Genomic DNA, 22,347 nt, shown 5'->3' with positions numbered 1-22,347 from the left:
TCTCTGCTCTTATTCAAATTTCTGTCTCTAGTTTTGTGACACATTCTTAATAAATGTGGCATATTTACTTGATACAACATGTTAAGGCAGATTAGGCAATTGTGTTACTGTTAAAGTAAGATTTACAGTCACAGCGACAAAGAGGCTGATTGACACAAAGGCCAGGGCAGCGTGCCAGGCAACAGATGAGCTCACTGTTGAAACAGGGATTTCCACATTTCCATGTCAGTTTGGCCAAAGTCAAAAACAAGAGCAGGGGGCACACGGGGCACTCACACACCAAATCATACACCAACATATAAGGATAGAGACACATGCCAGGCTTTGGCTTAGACAAAACAATGTATGTGATTTATCACACACACACACACACACACACACACACACACACACACACACACACACACACACACCACCTGAGTGTTGTAAACAATAGTAGCCTTCACAGATATTTTTCAAATGCAGCCAGGCTTGTTCAATGTGGAATGGGTGGCAGTCACACGAAAACACCACACACACACATACACACTGCAACTCTACCTCTATATTGTCAACTGGGCTAGGCCCTCACGGTTACCATAGCAGCCTGGCCCCTCCCTCCTTCCCTGCAGGGGAGGTGTTTTGAAAGTTCACGGCGTGTTTGTGCGTGTGTGGGGTGCAGAGAGAAAGAGGCAAAGGGGCGTGGAGGCCGAGAAAAGTGCAGGAATTAGTTTACACCTCTCTCCAGTTGCAACAAGTGGCAGCAGCAGCAGCAGCATCCGAGAGTCTGCAAAACTTTCCCGTGTGCCTCTAAGACACGCAGTCACTGCGGGACCCACGACCACCCGTGAGCCATGGAAGAAGAAGCGCCCCACGCCGAGCCCAGCAGCAGCACCTCTGGCAGCACCCACACCATCCCGCAGCCCGAGGGCAGCCCCCAGCCCGAGAGCAGCCAGCAGTCCGAGAACCCGGAGCTCCTCATCCCGAGCTTCTGCCCGGCGTCCTCCCCGCCCACCTCGTCCTCTCCGACCCCGACCCCGACCGGTACCCTCTCCAGGTTCGGCTTTAAAATGCCAACCAGCCCGGGCGCGGTCGCCCCTGGGAGCCCGGTGGACCGCGGACAGGTGAGCGCAATAACGGTGGTGGCGCTGCTGGACAAGCTGGTAAACATGATGGAGGCGGTGCAGGACAACCAGCAGCGGATGGAGCAGCGGCAGGCCGACCTGGAGAACGCGGTGCAGAGCGTGCAGGGCGACGTGACCCGCTTGACCAAGAACCACCTCACCACCGCCTTAAACGTGGACAAGCTGCTGGAACGCTCTCGCAAAACCAGCGGGCACTTGAAGGAAGTGAGGGTGCGCCTGGACAAGCAGGCGGTGCAGGTGAAGAAGCTGGAGAACAACCACAGCCACCTGCTGAAGAGGAACCACTTCAAAGTGCTCATCTTCCAGGTAAGGGAAGCACAAAGAAACACTAACGTTGTGTCCAAGACGCACAGACCGCATTCCAGCCAGAATAAACGCCCCTTTGTGCTAATTTTAAAGGTGCAGTCCCCCGAGTTTTTATATGAAGCTCGTTTTAGTCACAAACTCTAAGTCCAAGTCTGTAAACGCAGCCAGACATTTAATTTAGTTGCATGAGCTGGAATACTGCACACTCTGAAAATGTAACGCTGGTGGCGTTATAGTGACGTCAGCACGGTCCCTTCACCTGGGTTTAAAACAGTATCTGAAGCAGACCAAAATATGGCGTTACAAACAGAGACATAATCAGGCAGGGAGACGTAGCACTAAACGCATCATGAATTCAGCAACAACAAAGATGGTTTGGAAGGAAAATGTCAAAAGAAGGGGAAAAAATCCTTTTTATAACCTTTATTTTGGGGTAAAGTCGGCAGATTTCTAAGCACTATTTATCAGATTTGACAAATTTGTGGTTCCTATGCATGCCATTTTTATGACCTGGTAATATTCCAAAATAACTGCCCAAACAAGTGTCTGGATGCATTTCAAGATGGCGGCAAAGTGGTGAGACCTGCTCCTAGAAGGAAAACGGAGGGAAAAATGAGAACATCTTCAGTGTAACTCGAGTAACCTTTCAAACTGTTTAAAACTCAGTGTTCAATGGTTGGACTACTGCTTTAAGGTAGATGAGTGAACTTGTGTGTGTTGGCTTTATTTGCATTTGCATTTGACTGCAGTTTTGGGTGTGTTTGGTTGTGTGCACACTCGCCATGTGCCTGGTTGGCACTGACACGTGACGAGTCGTAAGTGATTTGCGACATTTTCATTTTCAGCTCTCCAAAACTTGCGGAGCAGGCTTTTAAACAAACACGTGTGCACATTAAAAGAAGTCTGAGCGAAAAACCAACGCAAAATATAACCAGATTATTTATGAGTTGAGGCCCTTTCGAGTACATTTGAGTCCTGTTTGTGAGGAGAAGGGTGTGTCTGGGAATGGAGCTGCACAGGATAATAGAGGAGGGCTCAGACTCTGACTTTAAGTGGATCTGTTTACACCCCACAGTCATAATTCAGAGAGACAAGTGGTTTCTTTGGATGGATTTCCCACTTTTACTGCCATATCACACCTGTACTCAGGCAAGGAAAAAAAGTTCTCCACTTTCTGTAATTCCAGGAGATGGTTTCGAGTGAAAACTATGACTAATGGTTCTTCACCTAAACCGTCCCTCACTAATCAAGGAACATTAAAAGAACTGAAAATTGTTTTCCATACATTGTTGCGCCGACTGATGATTGCTGCGTGGCTGTGGGAGTCTTCGTGCATGGTTTTTCACGTGTGTGTGGGTACCTGTGAGCATGTGTGTACTAGTTTGTGCCCAGGTAGTGAAAAGGGGGGTGGTGGGAGGGGGCACTGTTGACACAGCCAGAGCCTCGGCAAGCTTTTAACCGCTGTTGTTATCTGGTTTCCCAGGTACTGAGGCTCTGTTGTTCAAACGCAGCAGGTGCCAAGATCGTTTAGTATGTATGTGCTAGAAGGGAGTGACTTGTTGCTTTGGAGATAATGAGAGTGGACAGTGCTGCTGGCTTTCGATGCACCGTCAAATTGCATGTGCTCGAGTTTCTCTCACCTAAGCAGCATATAAATGAGCATGAGTAGAGTTTCTGTTGTTATTTTGGGTTCTGCTTAAAATGTTCCTTCATTTTCCCCCCAATTTCACGTCAGGCTAAGAGGTGGAGTGTTTGCAGATGGGTGTAGAAAGACTAGGAATGACCTTAAGGGCGTGTGTGCAAAACATGTGCATTCTTGCAACTTGCCCAGTGGATGTTACGCTGATATGTTGGGTCAGGTGTATACAGCTCCAGAGCTTGTAAATGACACTCAGAGTGCCCCCAGGGGAGTGGGTAGTAAAAGAAGTTAAATGCAGCCCTTGTTTCTTCACCTGTTTTGACTCTTCCATCGCTTTACACCTCTCCTAATCTCTCTTATTTGGTACCAGTAGGTCCATATTTTCTCCATCTAGTGCTGTACTCTGTTTTTTTTTGTCTGGTATCTTTTTATCTGCTCTGTTTCACTCCCGGTTTCTGTTTTTTAAACTAAATCCACCTTTTTTCCCCCTTCTCTCTCTCTCTGGTCAAACCACCTGTCCTGGTTCCCTGAAACTTCGCTAAAGCACATGCCACACGTCTCACGCTGCTCTTTGATATTTTGCCGCCCACACTAGAGCCAAACTTTCTTCTATTCACCTCCCTGCTCTGCAGAATTGATCCAAAACCCTGTACGTGCTAGATGAGGCGGAAACACAGAGGGCTGTTGGTTAAATGCCCTCAGTTGCACGGAGCAGGGGTCCCATACTAGCTTTGGCCGCGGTCGGTCAGAAATGGCAGCGATTTCTGCTGCATTCCTGCGCATAACGAGGACTAATGAGGTCTTAATTACTGCTGCTTGGGCTTTGTTTGTTTTGTGCATCAGTGCTTTTCCTGTCTCCGCACGGCCCTCCCATCTCCAGGCCTTTTGTTGCTGTGTGCGCACACACATGCACACACGCAAAACAGACAGAGTTCCAAGTCATCAGAGATTCCGCTGTGTACAGTGTCAAGACTGTTTTGGTAATTTCTCTTTGGAGAGGTAAAACGTTGGATCGCAGAAATTTCTTTTCCTATTATTCGTCACATAGGCGCGCTTCAAAGGCTCATTACCTGAGGGGTCTTGGAGATCTTATAGCTTATCTGAATTTGCATCTCTGTGGCACGCTACATGAAACGCGCTGTATTTGGAATTTAATTTGCTGCGACAGAAAAGTCATTTATTCTAAGTAGATCATAACGCTCCCATCTGTGTTTATTTCACTGTGGAATAGCCTCGCAACAACCACGTCAACCTCTGTGGCAAATTGAATTTGAGCGGCGTGAGGGTTTTATTTGTTCTGTCACTTTGCATGTGTGCAGAGCTTTGCTGTATATTTAGCAGCGAGAGTACAGCTGTGCTTCTTTCCTCGAAGGGATGGGAAAGGGGATGTTCGGCGATTGTCTGGGTTTGCAGGATCGCTAATCGCAGAGAGCCAGTGCCAGTCTCTCACACCGTCACACTTACATGACCTATCAAAGAACCTTCATATCGCTCTGCGAGGAAAGAGAAACAGGCTCTCAGGCCAGAATAAACACACTTACTGTGTTTTGCTGCTGTCAACTGGACAAAACGTTCATGTAGTTATATTCACTCTTTTCGCATCTGTTAGAAACCTCTTTCCCACCTTTTACCATTTGATTGATTGGTTTAGAGTTTGTCATTTTCATTTTGTTTGCTTTGCTACCGGTTGATTTGGAGCCTTTATACAGCGACACAAGGTTGTGACTTAATCTCAGCTTTCCAAACAGGAAGAAAAGGTTGTTTTCTTTTGCTTTGTTATTCTCTAAAAGGGAGGAAAAACGGGTAACGTTCCAAGCCCTGCACTGTAACTGTACTGGTAGTTCAAAGGAGCTGAATGAGCAGGGTTGGAAAAAAAATCAAAATAGTAGTAGTTGTAGTGCACAACTTTAAACTCTTATTCAAGTCCCAAATTGTATATTCAAGTGAACTGTGACACAACAGACAAGAAAAAACCTGCAAGCTGAACTCAGGGTGGCTCTCTTATTAGCTTTCCTTATAAAATCTGTTTTCTAACAAGAGTAATTAGATATTTGAGTGCAACTGGAGTACGTATTGTGTATGTTCACAGTATTTTTACAGGTTGGAGCAGGAAGCTGTCTGCAGGCTACAGTTGAGGTTTGTTGTATGTCTCCCTCTTTGACGTGGTCGATCTCACCACGTTATGGCTGAAAGCAGTGCTAGCTGTTTCAGTGCATTCAGACCTGCTGTGCATACATGCCGCAGATGTTGAATACAGCGAAGGTGTAGTTAAAGTGAGTAACTAGTTACTTTACTTTATGCAGCCATGGGTAAAGACAAAATCATCTACAGTGCAGGGAAAGGAGGTTGAAGTAATATTTGGCTTTCTTAGCAACTAATAGTGTAAGTTCAGAACTTTTTGTCAGATTGAAGATGGAACCGCAAACGTTCAGTCACAAGATGAGTTCACATCTCGGAACATCCAAGTGATGACATTTTTTGTCCTTTTAGTTTTATTAAGGCCTCAGTCAGGTAGCCCTGTAGACCCCCGTCACACCCCGGGCACAAGTGTATTCTCTGATCGTTTGGCGATTGGTCACAAAGAATGTGCTGGACCTTGTGCTGCAACAGACGTGCAACTTTTACTTTGAAGACAAATGTTGTTACTTTTTCACATTTCAGTTTTAGTGTCTCTTACCAAGTAGTTTGAGTGTTTGCAGATAAATAAGCTTCTTCCATGCAAACTACTGACCACCACACCACTCTGCTTGCAACCCACCAATGCAGCACCATACACCTCTTTGCAACCAGTTTCATGCTAGTAACTACTAGCAACCACTCGCATTCCCTAGGAACAGGTGGTTGCCAGATGATCATCAGCACATCTGTAGGCCTTTGTGACTGAGGCCTAAAGTTAACCATTTGCAAACCTGCATTAATGTTTTATTCTGAATCGTACTTGGTTGAGGAATGGGGCTTAAATAGCTGTTGGATGTATTGCGTCCATTGTTTGGGTTAGTTCTCAACCAGTTTTCCGGTTTATCCTTTAACTGTACTTTTTTAATATTAAACCCAACACAATGACTCTGTATGGCTGATTAGTATAACTATCATGAGTTTTGCTGAATAATTATGGTTAATTATTGTAATTACATACACACATTTCTTGTGCTTTCATAGAATCACTTTAATAAAAAGGCTCGTCAGAAGCTCACTAACACTGAGGATTGTGCTTCTTTACTTGGCTCACCAGCAGAATATCTGAAGTTATTTACGGAGATGATGGCTGTAATCTAATGTTACATAATACACAAGTAACTATACAATACATCTTCTCCAAAATGCTCCATTAGTGACTTTATTAGTAATGTTATACATGTACAATGATGATAAAGGGCAATAAAGAGCTATTCTGTTCTATTGTATAATCCATGCTCATACTCAACAGTAAGCGAGTAACACTGCAACTCAAGCTGAGCACAAGTTTAATTTAAAATCAAAGTCTTATTTTGCCATTTCTTTAAGCAACAGGTGGGTGTGGTGGCTTTGCAGTTGTGGAAAAGCTACTTTAAACAGAACTGATTTTAAATGTGACTGACAGATAAGATCTGTTATCATGTTCCAGTTCAACAGATAGGAAATGGATTAATAAAGCTCATGACTCAAATTACATGTGTGCGTTTTTTTGCCTCTTACGAATCAACATGTGATAATGCATTTTGCACAAAATGTAGATTTTTGGCTACAAATTATGTGTAAATTGAATTAGACCACATGTACAATGCTGACATTTCTAGATAGGATTCATGTGATCACGAGTATGACTCTACAGTGAGATTTTTTTTTTTCTGTTAGGAATATTTTTAGAAAGTGCTGTTTGAAGCAAGACTCTAAAGAGTAAAACTGGTCTCAGTGATAATAGTCTCAAATGGGTGTGCAGCCTTTAAGGCGTGCTTTCTAGTTGAATAATGAACTATGTTTACAGCATGGGTTCTCGCTTTGTTATCATTCTTTCTTTTCCTTTGGGGTTCATTCCTCAGATAATCCTCTGGCTTTTTCCCGACAGCAAAAAAAAAAATGGCAGAACTGCGAGTAAGGGATAAATATAGAGTGAAAAATGATAAGAAGTCGGAAAAAAAAGGCAAAGTGAATACGTGGCCTGCAATTGTCAGTTAATGATAGTATAAGAACGAGTGTGGAGATTATACAGAGGTTTGTAAATGAGCAAACCCCATGCATCAGAATGGGGATCTATTACCTTAAGTGCTTACTTTTATTCCTGATGTAACATTCAGGTTTGACGAGTCGGCTCAACAGTTTCAGCCTCTGAGGCAAAGGCAAGTTTGCAACCGCAGAATGTTTGAGTAAAATAGCATCTGTAACAGCTTTAATAATGCAGAAAAGAGGTGGTAACATTAGAGCCTGGATGGGTATCTGCAACTGACTGATACTGTATGACTGATAATCTGGTCTGACTGTTTAATTTATGATATTTTTGCAGTAAATACTTGCAGACATACAACAAAGGTAGTAGTCTCTCAGTGTATTGCATGATGCAATACACGTCTTTATTTGGGAAGCGCCGGGAGCATTTTCCATGATATCTCAGATTATTAATAAGGTAATGAAGCTCAGTGTTTCCACCACCGTGGATTTAGAAGGGTGCCCCATCTTCCCAGTTGGACATCCCTCCAGGAAACTGAAGGCAAAAAAGTGGATTGTGTGTGCTTCTTGAATTTCTGTGCGGTGTACAGTTTCACTAGTTTTTGTGCTCTTGGTTTCAGTGTGTATATGTCAGTTTCATGATATGCTCTGTTACAAGATGCCCATCACCTTCTATCATGTCCACGTAGAGCAAAGGAGAGACCACTGAAGTGAGGAGGAAGTTACTGGAGTTGAAACTGCCTTATAATCTCACTGCTAGTGCAGCAAAAGCTTCTCAGCAACTGCTGATCAGTGTAAAACATGGAAAGACTGAAGCTCTTCTACTTAATCGAATTAAAAGGGAGGGGTAAAAAACTAAATACAAAAGAAACGGAACATTTTGGTTTGTTAATAATGTGCACTTATTTAATTTATATGGCTGGCTGCCAAAGCTGCCACTTGTGTCCTCTGCTCTCTGTTTCACAATGTGTGTAAAGCCCCACCCTGCCCACACATTGAACTAAGTACAGACTAAGGGTAATGCCACCTTTTTGACAGGTTTTGACATGTCACTATATGTCAGCAAAAACGTGTGTGTGATGACATTACTGTAGATTTATTGATTTTTTCCAAGAGTAGCTTTAAAAGCAGAGACCACCCTCACTTACTTCCATTGCAAATCCAATAATTGAGTTCAGGAAAGTGCTTGTAGCGTTATTCCTAGTAGGCTTTCAAGGGGTAAAGAGTCGTTTGCCGTTTCTGACTTTTGTGATCTGTCTAATCCCTTCTTTTAGGCCTCTGCATTCATGCCCGGAAGAGAGACAACAATAACTATTTTGTTCTCATTCCTCTGCTCTTAAACGGAATGTGAAAATCTGACATGTTAGCATTCCTGTCTGTACTGCGGACACATGTGCCCTTTAACCTTTGTATGGAGTAAACATTGTGACAAATAGAGAGCCTTATCAAAAATGCTCCCACAGCCCTTATCAAACAATGGTTTTGATACACACGCACACAATGAGCTTTGTGTGAAGAAGGATCTTGAGAGATTCGAACAAAAAAGCAAAGGGGGGTTAACACAAGAGTGCAAACTAGTGAAGATATTATTTAGCACTCTGCATCATTCTCTGTTGGGTAGATTGTGCTAAACTTCGGGATCTGGTTGATGCAGAGGAAGTACAATAAGCGACAAGGCTCCAGAGATCAAGTCAATAAACGGGTTTGTATAATGGATACGAGGCCATAGGTGAATTAATTAGGACTGGAGAGCTTATGTGACAGAATATGAAGCGCATCAGCAGCCAAAGTGCACTCACGGTTGTCCTGTAAATAATAGGTTGTGTCAACAGGTTTCCTCAACATCATCATTTATGTCAACAGCAATAATGGCAGCTTCTCTAGACTGCCACAGCTTCCATTCTGCCAGCACGTAAGCATGACATCGTGGCTCAATTGGTTATTGTATTGTGCAATTACACAAGCTCACAGGCCCAGTAAACATGCTGTGTTTTCTTTTGGTGAGGCAGATATGGGAGGGGTGCAAATGCAAAAGAATGCTCCGAGTTGTTTGCAAAGCTCTGTGGGTATTACGCCAAGGGGCAGGATTCAAAATTGGAGCAAATTCGTTGATGAGATTTTTTTTTTTTTTTTTTTTGTTCTTGTTTTTGTTATTTTTTATATATTTGGAATGACGGGCTACAATACAGTGCTTGTTTCTACATTCAGAAGTGAATGTGTAGAGCACAGTGGTATTTTATCAGGTCTCTTGGTAAAATTACAGTCAGAATAGTAGAATTCAGTTTCCTTTTCTTCATTTCCTTCCTTCCTGTGTCCACAGATGGCTCTTCATTCACACTGGGTTGGAGGGTAGACGGGATGTGAGGTTTTGGAAAAAGCTGGGTAGGGGTGAAAGTGACTGCAAATGTGCACAATCATGTGAGTTCCAGGTGGACTTGACACTGCTATTGTTCTGGGAATAGACGAGCGTGGCTGTGGTGTAATGGACAGTGGTATTGTACAGATGGTGAGGATGGGCAAATTTTGAAACGGTGGAAGATGGAAATCTTTCACAACTTTGTATTTGACCTTTTGTTTTGACTGTCGAAAAAGGGGGTAAAAAAAATCTCTGTATCTGGAGCTGTCCATTCTGTGCGAGCAGCACAGAGTCATTCCGCTGTCTCGTCTGTTTATTCTTTTTAAAATAAACTTCCAGTTTTCCTCATCCTAAAATTACAAGAGTAACAGAGATTTCTGTGTGAGTGGTGGTGATGCTGTGCCCTCTCATTGCTGCTGTTCCCAGGAGGCCACCTGACTAACTATACCAGCACACCTGCTCCAGCCTCACCTGGTGGAACCCCGTTCAGCTGAAGAGCCAGAAAAACACACATTTAATTGCTGTGTGCTTTGGTGTCCTGATTATTTTCTTTCTGTGAGCTATTAATGGTGAAGTTTGCCAATAAGTTCTAAACAGAAACTCCAGTTGAGGTTCATGTGAATGTCGAGAAAGCCAAAGACTGGATTTGTCCTCTGAGGTCCATCCTGTGCTTTCTGAATATGTGAACGGATGTTTGTATTCACGTGCACGCATATGTAAACTAAGAGGAGAGAAGAGATACAAAAGAAACAGTATAGGATGTCATGGTGCATGCGGTGTAAACATGAAGTCACTCATCCAGTAATGCGAGCCCAGTTCACTTCTTTCACTCAGTTGCAACTCTGCCTTTCCCCACCCTGATCTCTTTATCTGAGTACAGCAAGTGACTCTTGAAGCTTAGCAACATGTTGCATGCTTGCAATTAGATTGTAACTCTACCCTCCAACTTGTCCTGTCACCATTGCTACTTTTGTTAAAAAACATGTCCCAGGAAAAACCGTATTGTTTGGTAGCATGGGTGACATGTTAATGAATTAATACAACCTTTCAAAGAGCAGTGAATTATCAAACATTGCACAGAGAGGGCCTCTGTGGATGCCTGTTCAGTTGTCTCTGGTGGTGAATTAAGAGTTGAATTAAGAAAAACTCCTTCTAATCCACTCCTTGATAACAAAATGTATTGAGTCCTGCTTTTTGACTGCGCAGTTAAAACCTAGCTGCCTTGATAGAGGTAACAAAGACAAAATCAAAATGATGTTTCTTCTTTCATTTGGCTCTAATGCAAAACAGCAGAGATGTGGAGAGCTCTGAACCCAATCTTTTCAACTTTCTGAGTAGAAATAGGCAGCTGACAGAGGGAGGGGAAGAAACATGAGCTTTAGGTACTGGTAATGTGTTATCTTCACTGCACCTACTTTGATGTCTCTTCAGCTTCTCTAGGACTTGAGGTTGACTTCAATAGTGAGTCAACATGCTTACCTTACTTACTTACCCTTGGTATTTAACCCTGTTTGTGCTATTGGTGCCCTTTGACATATTTTAATGTAATCAGGGAGTCTGTGCTTCAGTTTTGTTGACTGACGTGCAGAATTTTATTCTTAATCTACTACTAGTTTTAAGTCTAGGCTGCACTAATAATAGTGTAAATCTGTAAATACAGAGTCAATAAAACAATCGGTGACATAATGGATAATTCTGTCTTTAGCTCATCTAGCCAAAATACCAATGAGCTCATGTCATAGCAAAGTATCTAGTAACCTGTCCTCAGTTCACAAGAATATCTATTCTTTCTACACTTGTACAAAGTGATCACCTAATGGATCATCCAAAATGTGCCCAAGGTCACAGTTGTTGTTTTATAGGCAATATTCTGTGAATTACTATGGTGTGTGGTGTTCGTGTCTGTGGAGGAGCTGTCTGAAAACAAGACTGAAAGGAAGGAGGGGAAAAAACATAAGCAGTGTGGGAAGGTATGAGAGAAAAACGTGTCTCGGCATATTCTTTTCCCGTTCATCCCGCGTAGGCACGGCCCCAAGTCGTAGAAGGGTGGTGAAAATCCTGTAGTGCATTGTGGCATCATGTAGGCTAAAAGGCTGCTTGTAATTTGACATAAACAAATGTGTGGTCAACAATACGAAGAAAAAAAATGTGTTCATGTGCATATATTCAGTCAATGAAATAATTATCTTGACAGGCCTACATGCAACAGTTACATGGGCTCTTGAACTACAATATATAATTATTAGTATAAGATATCTTTGAAGTGTGTGCCCTGTAATGTACAGTAAACCGCCTGTCACACTAAATTAACTTTGTTTTGTGGTTGCTTCCAAATATATTTTAATTATAATGGTTGGCGTCCTACATGGCTGCACACAAACACTCAAACGCACATGCTGTATCGCATTCTCGGGGGCTAATGAGCGACTGCTTAGATGGTGCATTAATTAAGAGGGTTCCCAAGAGCCCTGTACCAGAATGCAAGGTCCACACACACACAGGACACTCATGGGTCAAATGGTATTTAGGGAAATTTTGTTTGTTGCTTGCTCGCTAACACTGTTGGGAGCTAATCTGAGGGCAAGCTAATATCACACTATTTTAATATACTTGGGCAGCCAAACAAACCAAAGTTATATCTGAAATTTCATCTCTGGTAGCTCTTATGAGGTACTTCATTACGTACATCCATGAATCTGCATTTGAATGCTGGTGTCTAATAAGCCAGTCACATGGCAGCAACTCGGCTCCTGTAGACATGGTCAAGATGACCTGATGAAATTCAGATTGAACAGAATGGGGAAAGAGAGGTGATTTTAATCACGTTAAATGCGTCATGGTTATTGTTTGCTCTGAGTATTTCAGAAACTGCTGATTTGCTGGGATTTTCTCATACACCCATCTGCAGAATTTCTGGAGACTGGTCCAAAAAGACAAAGATTTCACTGAGCTTCTCTGAGCAAAATGCTTTGTTGATGTCAGACTTAAGAAGAGAGTGTCCAAGCTGCTTTGAGCTGATAGGAAGGCAGCAGTAACTCCAAACAACCATTCACTACAACCAAGGTGTGCGGACGAGGATCTCTAAACGTGCAACACGTCAAATCTTGAAGCAGATGGGCTACAACGACAGAAAACCACACTAGATGCAGACTAGAGGCTACAGTTTGCACGAGCTCACCAAAACTGGACAACAGAAGATTGTAAAAACATTGCCTGGTCTGATTAGTCTTGATTTCTGCTGCGACATTCAGATGGTAAGGTCAGGCCTCTTAGTACAAACTGATCATCTAAATGCCACAGGCTGTTGCTGACTTGAGGAATCTCTGAGGAATGTTTCAGCACCTTGTTGAATCTGTGCCAAAAAGATTTGAGGCTGTTTTAAAAGGAGGTCCAACCCAGTGCTAGTGGTGCAAGTAAAGAAGTGGCTAGTGAGTGTAAATCCACCCAACTTTCTGCTTTTATTCCCATCTATATTCACAAAGTTTTCTAAATAACATGTAGGGCCTAAAATGTAGACGGTAGTTTCTGATTCACGAAGTAATAAAAAGATCCTTTCTTTAAAAGCTACTTCACCCTTATGTGCTGACAAATTGTCCCACAAATCCCAGGTTAAAATTATTACATTAGAAGCACTACAAGCATGTTTATAGCCTGGCACAAACACTGGATTGTCCTCCATAGGTAGTTTACCCCTTCATAACAACTTTAGTTGTTTTAGATTAAGCAATCGCACTGGTTACCCTGTTGTTCTCTATAGAGAGTCCCATAAATATAGCGCAATGTACATCTCTTGGATTTAAAGCCATCTCCATACATTTTGAGCAATGCATGTCTCAGTTAATAACAGTGTTACTGAACAAACTCTTGTAGATTTAGTCACAGGTGGGCTCAGAACTCAGTCTCTGTGTTTAATTGGCCTCCCACACACACTTCAGCACCCACACTGATTACCCCAAACATGTTTGAGCCAAATCACAAAGTCTGTGACGTGCCCAGACTGGTGCAGAGGTGTCAAGATTGAATCTTTAGAAACCTTAACTGCACAGAACAATCAGGGAAGATTAGTGTTTATTACCAGGAAATGCTCCACTGGGGGTCAGGAGAGGCCATATTGGCTCTGATTTTTTTGCTAATCACAGCTGGTCAGATTTTAGATGGGTGCTTAACCCTTAAGAAATCTCATACATCATGCTGATTAAAACTGCCCAACTCAATCTGAAGTGTACACACACGAACAGAGGAGATAAGCACAAAGCCTGGAGCACCATCATCTTCCTAGAAGTGAGATTTCTGGCATTTCTCTGTAATCTCTAATGTGTTTGGGTTTTTTTTTTTTGGGTTTTTTTGGTTTTTTTTATAAAGCTGTCACCCTCAGAGCTCCTGGCTATTCTGATTTGTGTCTGCATGAACATGTTACTGTGGCGGTCCTGCAGTGTCAGACCAGCACCAAAATAGGGCATTCAGATTCTGCCCATTCACGAACAACAATGAAGTGCCACAGAGAACAAAACTGAAAGGGAGAGATTACAGTTAAACCAACTGAGAGGCAGCGGGTAACCAGAGCTGTTCCCCAAGGTGCCACTCTTTGTCTTTTTTTTGGGGGGATTTCAAGCCCAAAATCCAGAGTGCATCACAGTTCCCAATTTGTAGGACAGATGGCAACCCTCATTTGTTTTTGAGGGCACTTTTGGGCTGATATTGTTTTTTAAAGAAACATTTTGGGTTGCATTGAAAGAATTCTTCTATTAAAATGTAATTTTTAAAATTACAGCATTACATATCGATAAGTAACTGGTTAGTTGCGTGATGAAAAGTAAACACCCAAGTGCATTTTTCTTGCACAGGTTGGTTACACAGCCAGCAGGTTATCTACTCTACTGTATATTTAACTCTGAGTCTACTGACTTTACCCCATTGCATAGTAAGTTGATATTTGTAGCATTTTCTGCACCACATAACCAGCATCAAGCTTGTTATTTTCCTCAGAGTGACACCTTACTTGCAAATAATTACTAGCATTTAAAAAGTAACCATAACTATTATGTAGAATAACAGTGTTTTGTGAAGGGTTACACCTAACACTGGTTGGTGGTGAATAAAGACGTTCTACATTCTCAGATCATGATTTCTTTGATATTTTGTATTTCTTAGAAACATCCCAGAAAGAAATTTCATGAGGTGTAATTTCTTTAGAAATTGCCATATGATTTCTGGAAGCTGTTGTAACTGGCTTGCACTTCTGAAATGAATCTGCTTTATCAACTTTACTCTGTCTATATTGCATTTTATATTCTGAAGCTGTAAAACATGCATTGTTCTTTTCCTTCACCTTAAAAAACGTGTCCCTTTTCTTGAAGTTTTCTGGGTGTTGCGCTATATATAACATGCTGACAGATTTATTGGCTTGGCACACCTCAACTGCGAATCACAGCTGCATGTTTCAGATGAAGATATCAGGTATCTGCAAAGTGGTTAAAAACAGGAGGGCATTACTTACCATTTCACAAAAGCTTTACATAAGTTGTAGTTTAGGTGCTCGGAAAAGCTACGGCAGCAGAACATAGTCTGTCTTCATTTTTTCGGAATGTACAGTTCAGGTGAACACTGCTATATCGTTGACCGGCCGCTATCTGCCTATTCCTAAAGAAGTTGTCATCTACCGATGACAGAGATTGATGCTTATCTGCTATGGCATGACAGATAAACAGCTGAAAGAATTCACTAAGGCTTCATGAAATTCACTTTCCTTCCCACAAAGGATGCAATAAATGACAGCAGAGCATGAATACGTTTAGAAATGGGCCATATACATTTTAAACATTGGGAAATTACGAGCATGCGGCAAATGGTGTGTTTTGGGGTATTTCAGATTTCATGTCACCCAGTTTGGCTGAGTTTGTGCAGAAGATCAGACGAATTCAGAAATGACATTGAGAATGTGAGGATGTTTTCTTGCAAATAAAGAGTTAAATCTTTTGCATACAAACACTGCAATCACAGTAATTTATATTGTTGCAACTGATTGGGCTTTTTAATTAAGGCAAAATTAATTTATATCATGACTCATTTTATAATTATTATCATTTTTGCATATTTTTTATGCATCAACAAAAGGGCTACAGAATTGTACAGTATGGGGCACTTTTTAGGCATTTCAAAGACCTTGTTGTTGGCCTTGTTCCAGTGTGGTTGGCCCAGTCCACTCCAAGAAAGATGCATGGTGGCATTCAACAACAAACCATCCTGATGCTTTAAGCGTTCTCATAATACCCAAGAGCTACTATGCATTCTTTAAAGTGTAGTCATATTTGAATGAAGACTCTTTCTTACGTGCAAGATGCAAAGAAAAAGCTAGTGGTTTCGTTTTTTATGATAATATGAGTGGTATTTGGCAGTGGGCAATGTTCAAGAAGCTCAGAAGAGGAATTGCAACACAAATACTTGACTGACAGTCTTGTCTTTTTATTGAGTCACCCTAGTTGCAATAAAAAAAGATTTGTCAAGGTCTCCTTGGGCCCTTTTTTTTTTTTTTTCTTTCTTTCTTTTGGAAAAGAAATGACCAAAACCGACAGACTAGAAAGAGGTCTTTATTGTATTTAATATTGTACGTTTTTTTTCTAGTCAGTTTTATTTTTGCCTTAGTTCAGCTTTACTTTTAGTCAGCTATAAAGGTTAATGGCACCTTTACTGGTTATTATAACTGATATATGTAGATGTTAAAGATCTCAAAAATGTGCTCCTCCACTATTGATCTGTGACCTTACATTACAGTGACAGATTTCCCACAAAGTTCACATATTCAAAGAAATCGATCAACTTAATGTACACGTAATTGCGTCCTTTGAGCAGAACGTGGGAGGGGCTTCATGTGGCTGAAATTACCATATAAGGAACATCCACTCTGACATCATACAGATTGAGGAGCAGAAAAAAGTGTCTTAAAATATGTTCAGAACACTCTGAAACCTGAGGGTTTGGCTCAGAGGGTGTGTGTGTGTGTGTGTGTGTGTGTGTGCGTGTGTGTGTGTGCGTGTGTCACAAAATAAAGAAAAGCACTCAAAACCATAATGGGTCCGCTTCAAGAAATTATAGAAGTTAATTTAGTCAGTCAGCTCATACATCATGTGTTATGGACTGTAAAGCATTAAAATGCATTTCAAAGTTCACACTGTGCTACATTAAATTAGCTCAAAGATGAGAATACAGTGGCGATATTTAGGCTCTTCCAGGGAGGGTTTGTTTATGAGCATTTCAAATGTGTAGTGGGGTATGTCAACCACTGAAGCTTCACCTTCACTCTGCACTCACTCCTGGGTGTGAAAGGATAGGGGCAGTGGTGGGTGGGCACTGAGGCTCATAAATCCCCAGTGGAGGAGAACATTGGCTGTGTATGTGTGTGATAGCATGTTTGTGCACAGATGGGTGGGGACGAAGTCAAACGGAGGCGGGGGAGCTCATAGAAAAAGAGAGTTGAACAAAATGAATGTCTGCATATGGAAACGATTGCTTCTTATTTTACCGGGTTAGTGGTTATCGGTATGTTTATGGATGGGGAGGTCGGCGGTATAAAAGACAGTATGAAGTGTTTGACTACTGCAAAGAAACAGGTGGAATTCCTCAGGCACCTTGAGGAGAAAATGTGGGAGGCATGCAGAGACTCGTTTCTTCAGTCCTCAGCAGGCTGAGAATATTAAACACAGACGTCAGTTTCCGATGAATCAGAAACAACTGTGCTTAACCAAAAAGTACACAGTAATGTGTGCTTGAAAGTGCAGTTTGAAGTACACCTTCTGTACTTAAATTGTCAGGATGTAGACTGTGGTAGCAATCATCAGTAGGTTTAAGTATAAACCAGCCATAGCCAATCCAGACAGCATTAGCGCATTGCTTGTCAGACTTGCCCTTGTTCATAGTTTTCTTTTACTCATCAAAATGATTGCCCTCTTGATAAACTTCTTTCTATCCTTCTGTTTCTCCACCAGGAAGACAATGAGATCCCTACCACTGTGTCAGTCAAGGACTCCCTCAAGACCCCACAACCAAGCCAGTATGATGCAGAATCCACCCGGCCTGCTCCATCTGTTACAGGCTCCACTGATGGCATCCATACCCAAGATGAGGTCCTCCAGAGCGTTAACCTGTCCTCCGACGATGAGCTTCCAACACACGAGGAACAAGATAGTCTGGATTGTGAAGGTTTAGGGGCCACTTCCGTATTTTATGAGAGAAGGTCTGACAGGTTCAAACGGTCCAGCCTGAAAAAGGTCGACAGCCTCAAGAAGGCCTTCTCACGCCAGAGCATCGAAAAAAAGATGAACCAGTTCACCACCAAGATCGTGCCACCAGAGAAACGTGAGAAGATCAAGAAGAGCTTCACCCCTAACCACCCCAAGAGCCCAACTGCCAAGAGCTCCTCTTTTAAGGTGTCTCCCATGACCTTCAATGTCAAGAAGGTCAGAGACGGGGAGTCTCCTTCACAAGATGTACCCAAGTCTATAGGAGGAGCCCACGTAGAGATTCCTCCTTTGGGAAGCATGGATGCCAAGCTCAACCGGGCAGAAGTGCATACCCATGAGGGGGTTGTGGAGGAGATGCTAAGCCCTTCCAGCCCAGAAAGCTTGAAGGCAGAGTTCAATGGAAAAGCATCAAGTGAGATTAATGGTGATCATGTTGCTGGTCTGGCACTTCCAGAGCAAGATGATCTTGGTGTGGATGATGAAGAGGATGAAGAAGAAGAAGGAAAAAAAAGAGGAACAGAAAACTCCTGTTGAGACGGCAGCAGATACCCAGATTACCGCAGCGGCAGTTGCTCTGGAGCAAGTTTCTTAATCTGATTGAATTTTGATCATAAGCTCTAGTTGCCTGTTTATTCTTTTCTTTCTCCAATTGCTGTGCACACAGCAGGCACAAATTATCCCTCCACCGCAAACTGTCTCATGTTCTCGTCTTTAGCACCTATTCACACTAGAAATGTCCTCTCGACCTCTCGAGGTAGTCCACCCCCGAACCTTTCCCACAACACTACCTTTAATTATCACCAGAAAAGTCTAAAAACCCTGATGTGGTCAGCAACCCCGGACAGTACTTGTTGTGAAGAGTTCAGATTGAAGCTTCTAGTGCAACTGCTCCATGAACTCTGTAGTTAAGTTGTCCAAATAAGGCAACGTTGCAGAATTTACTCTCTTCAGCTGGTGCCTACCACTTCAGTAGGTGCACATCTCCTGGGCACGGGACCAAATACCTCCCTCCTGCTGTGTTTGTCTGCTCCTGGCCCGCTCTTCCTCACTGACAGATAGCTTCTTTTGTTCTTTGTGTTTTTGTGAAAAATAGTAAATCTTTGCAAACCGTGGTTCTGCCCACAGCCTGGTGAGGCAGTGTGTTGCCAGGTTGTGCAATAGTTGGAATGGGACTTTTCAGCATTTTTTAGTGAAAAGGTCTTGGGGTGGGTTTTTTTGTTTGTTTTGTTTTTTTTAAGTAGTGGACTAGAGCTTATTCACTGAAATCTTAGGCCTATGCTGACCTGATGTAGACTAACAGGTGGTTGTGTCTTGCCTCTTGTCCTTCACTTCGGGTTTTACGCATTGCATATAGTCCCATAGTGAGATCCACTTTCGTCATTCCTAACAATTTAAACATTGACTATCTGAAACACTATTTGAATTACATACTGCTGCCATTTGACTTCTAACAATTATCTGTTGCATCACATAGAAATGAAATGTAATAGATACATTTTAAAACCCTCAGAACATCCTTAAAAAATTGTGGTTATTATGGTTGAATTAAGTTTGAGTTCAGTCACGCTGATGCAAATAAAGCATACGACTGCAGTATAGAAGCTGCTTGAAATGTAGAAGACATCGTTTTAATACTGAGATACTAAGTGTCTCTTTTGGAGAAATGATTATATTTTTCTATGTGAGGCACACTGCTATGCGATAACTGCCTTCAGTACATAAATTAAATGTATCTGTGAGATTTCTGTCATTATGTGATACTTGGGTGATTCTAAATTGTGTGTCTTGAAGGCGTTCCTAACTTTCATGGTGAAATGTTTACTGGGATTCATATGTTTAAAATGTAAACACTGTTTCATCACTAAAGCCTGTCTATCTTGTTGCTGCACAGACATTCACCTGCACCAGCTGGTATAAGGAACTGCTCCCCAGTAGGCTTGGATTCCTATGCTTTTTGTTTATAAGAGTGATAGTAAACCATGCCGGAAATTCCGTGGAGTTTTTAATTTTTTGAAATTAACTCCATGAGACATTTTAAAGGAGGTGCAAACATCAACTTTGTGTTTGAAAGTCATTCCTTCAAGTTCCTGTAAAGTGACCCTTCTCTTGTTGCTCTTCCTTGGAGCTTTTCCCAAGCTGTCCAATGCCATGACTTCCTAAAAATAATTTAGCAAGCCCAACCAAGTGCAGTGGATCCAGAGAGGTCACAGAAGTGGATAAAGGCAGAAGGCAGCATTCCTAGGTTTGACGGATGACTCTTTCTCAGCCCATTTTTCATGCCCTTGGCCTCCTTATTGGGAGTGCAGAGAGAGGAACAGCATACGTGGAGCCACAGGTATTATGCCCCGGCAGAGGCTTCTGGGCATGAGCTCATAGTGGAGGGCGAGGTGAGATGTCTAGGATAGAACTTGAGCTGTTGGGAAAGATGCTAAACTTGCCTTTGAGCAACAGTATGCGCATCTTAGTAGGATTGTGTTTAAACTGTGGGAACCAGATGTGTTACACTGCTTCTGATTGAAGTGAGTAATAATGCTTTAGTCTTAAGTCAAAAAATAAAATCTAAACTATACATTAAAGATCAATTTATTAAAAGTGTGGACACATTCCTAATTATAATAATAGTTGGGCTTAAGATTATCATTCAGGTGACTCGCTTCATATATGTGCCACATTTAAAAAAAAAAAAAAAAAAGTTCTTACACTTGTATTCAGTCAGTATGTTTTATGCAGGAACATATGTATTGTTTTAGCTTCATTTGTGGGAAATCAATGGGAATATTTAACATGGGAAATGAACAGCAATATAAAAAATCTTATGTATACATCAGATATCAGATTAAATAGAGAATTTACTACAGCAAAGCTGTATAGACTGTGTTGTATGTTTACACCACGTGGGGGAAAACCTACTATCCACTGTTGAAATACAACTAAACAAATAAAGTATGTTAATTGTTAAATATGCTGTTTAACTAATGTATTGTTGTTACTATGTTTAAGCAGTAATCTAAGGGTATTCATGGCTCTGTTTTTATAAATGGCCTCTGCAGCTTGCTTGCATTTCAGAGCTTTTTTTTTCCGTCAAAACGGTTTGTAGGTTGAAGTAAAAGTAAAGAATTTTATCTTTCACTAAAATTCAAAGCCAAATAACAGTCCCTGCAAACACAGCACATTTTGGTATTACAGTATTTGGAGAAAAAGAAAGTGCTTTGTGTGTTACAGCAATACTCTGCACGTTTATTGAATAAGATCTGTTAAGAATAAATGCGTGAAGCAATTTGATATGTATCCTTTTGAACAACTTGAGTGTGTTTAACCTTTGCTTTTCATTTACATTTTTCATATAAATCACCCAAGATGAAAATGGATTGAACACTAGGTGTATGTGTACTTTCTGCTTATTCATGCAAATGTGCTACTTGGTGATATCTGGTCTGCTAAAAAATAAATGTATACAATGTGTATTTGTTCAAAAGTCCTCTTTTTGTTCTTTGCATTGTTAAATCTACGAGTTATCAGGTAGTGATCTTGTGTTTAACATAATCTTTGTTTTTGCTTCTTAGCCGGCTGACTTAGATAACCACTTAAACCAAAGAAGTTTCCTTCATGGCAGAAGATTACTCATCACTTGAGGGCTTAAATGTGCTCCCCTCACCAATCTTGTAAACATGCTGACCTTTCCTTCGCAGACTTTAGTATTGTATACATTAATAAACATTTTATAACACTGAAATTGTTTTGTTTGTTTTCCTTTAATCTATGTTAAGGTTAAACACGATAATGGTGTAGATCTTACATAGAGGTAGGTAAAGATTATCTATTGTGCTTTTCCTTGTTTTTCTGTCAAACTTGTGTGAATGCACATATAAAATACGACTATAGTTGTAAATAATGAGGTATGCAGTGTGTACAAGTAATCCTTGCTCTTAGATCTGTATGAGGTCATTAAAAGCAAGTATTCCTAAATGTTTATAGATAGCTCAGGCTTAAAGTTGCTTTTCAAACCACCTGGAGATGGCCATTCAGAAGCAAGCTACCCTTTTCAGCGAGAGAATGTATTAAGGGCCTCCATATGACCCAGTATAAGATGAATATGCATTATTGTGAAATGTGAATCCTACAAAGCTAGTAGAGTCCTAGTAGTAAGTCTCCTTTAATTCAATACCTTTGACCTAAAATTGGGTAGAAAACATGTAGGCTAGTTAAGCTTGTTGCTGACAGGGCTGTATGGTTGTTTAGTTTTGTCATAGAGCTGGAATCTAGTACACTTTAGAGCAGGCAGGGCTGTGTATCACCCATATCTGAAAGGAGTGGCGAGGTTACTCAACCCTTATTTACACAGTGTGGATTCATGATACAGAGATTAGATCAGATTATTCATTCTCATTCTATATAAACAACAAAATTCAGGTTGGTTGTGGCTTAATGTTGCGCAGCACCTTAGACCAACCTTAACCCCCGATCCCTAGCACTAACTATTGACTTTATATATTAACCATTGACTTTATATACACTAGCACTGAGTAGCAAGATCAGTAATCA

The 22,347-nt window shown here is 41.4% G+C and overlaps 1 protein-coding gene across 1 annotated transcript; it reads left to right on the top strand.

Moving 5' to 3' along the window:
• Positions 1–421: 421 nt before the first annotated feature.
• Positions 422–21,538, top strand: cavin2a (caveolae associated protein 2a). Its single transcript, XM_005736898.2, has 2 exons — positions 422–1,430; positions 17,551–21,538. The coding sequence occupies exons 1-2, from the start codon at positions 834–836 to the stop codon at positions 18,337–18,339; spliced, it is 1,386 nt and encodes a 461-aa protein (XP_005736955.1). The 5' UTR covers positions 422–833; the 3' UTR covers positions 18,340–21,538.
• The last annotated feature ends 809 nt before the right edge of the window (positions 21,539–22,347 follow it).

The sequence above is a fragment of the Pundamilia nyererei genome, unplaced genomic scaffold (assembly GCF_000239375.1).
Source record: "Pundamilia nyererei isolate P.nyererei 1_Seehausen unplaced genomic scaffold, PunNye1.0 scaffold00071, whole genome shotgun sequence".
NCBI lineage: Eukaryota > Metazoa > Chordata > Actinopteri > Cichliformes > Cichlidae > Pundamilia > Pundamilia nyererei.
The sequence above is the reverse complement of the archived record's forward strand: the minus strand, read 5'-3'. Positions and strand labels throughout refer to the sequence as shown.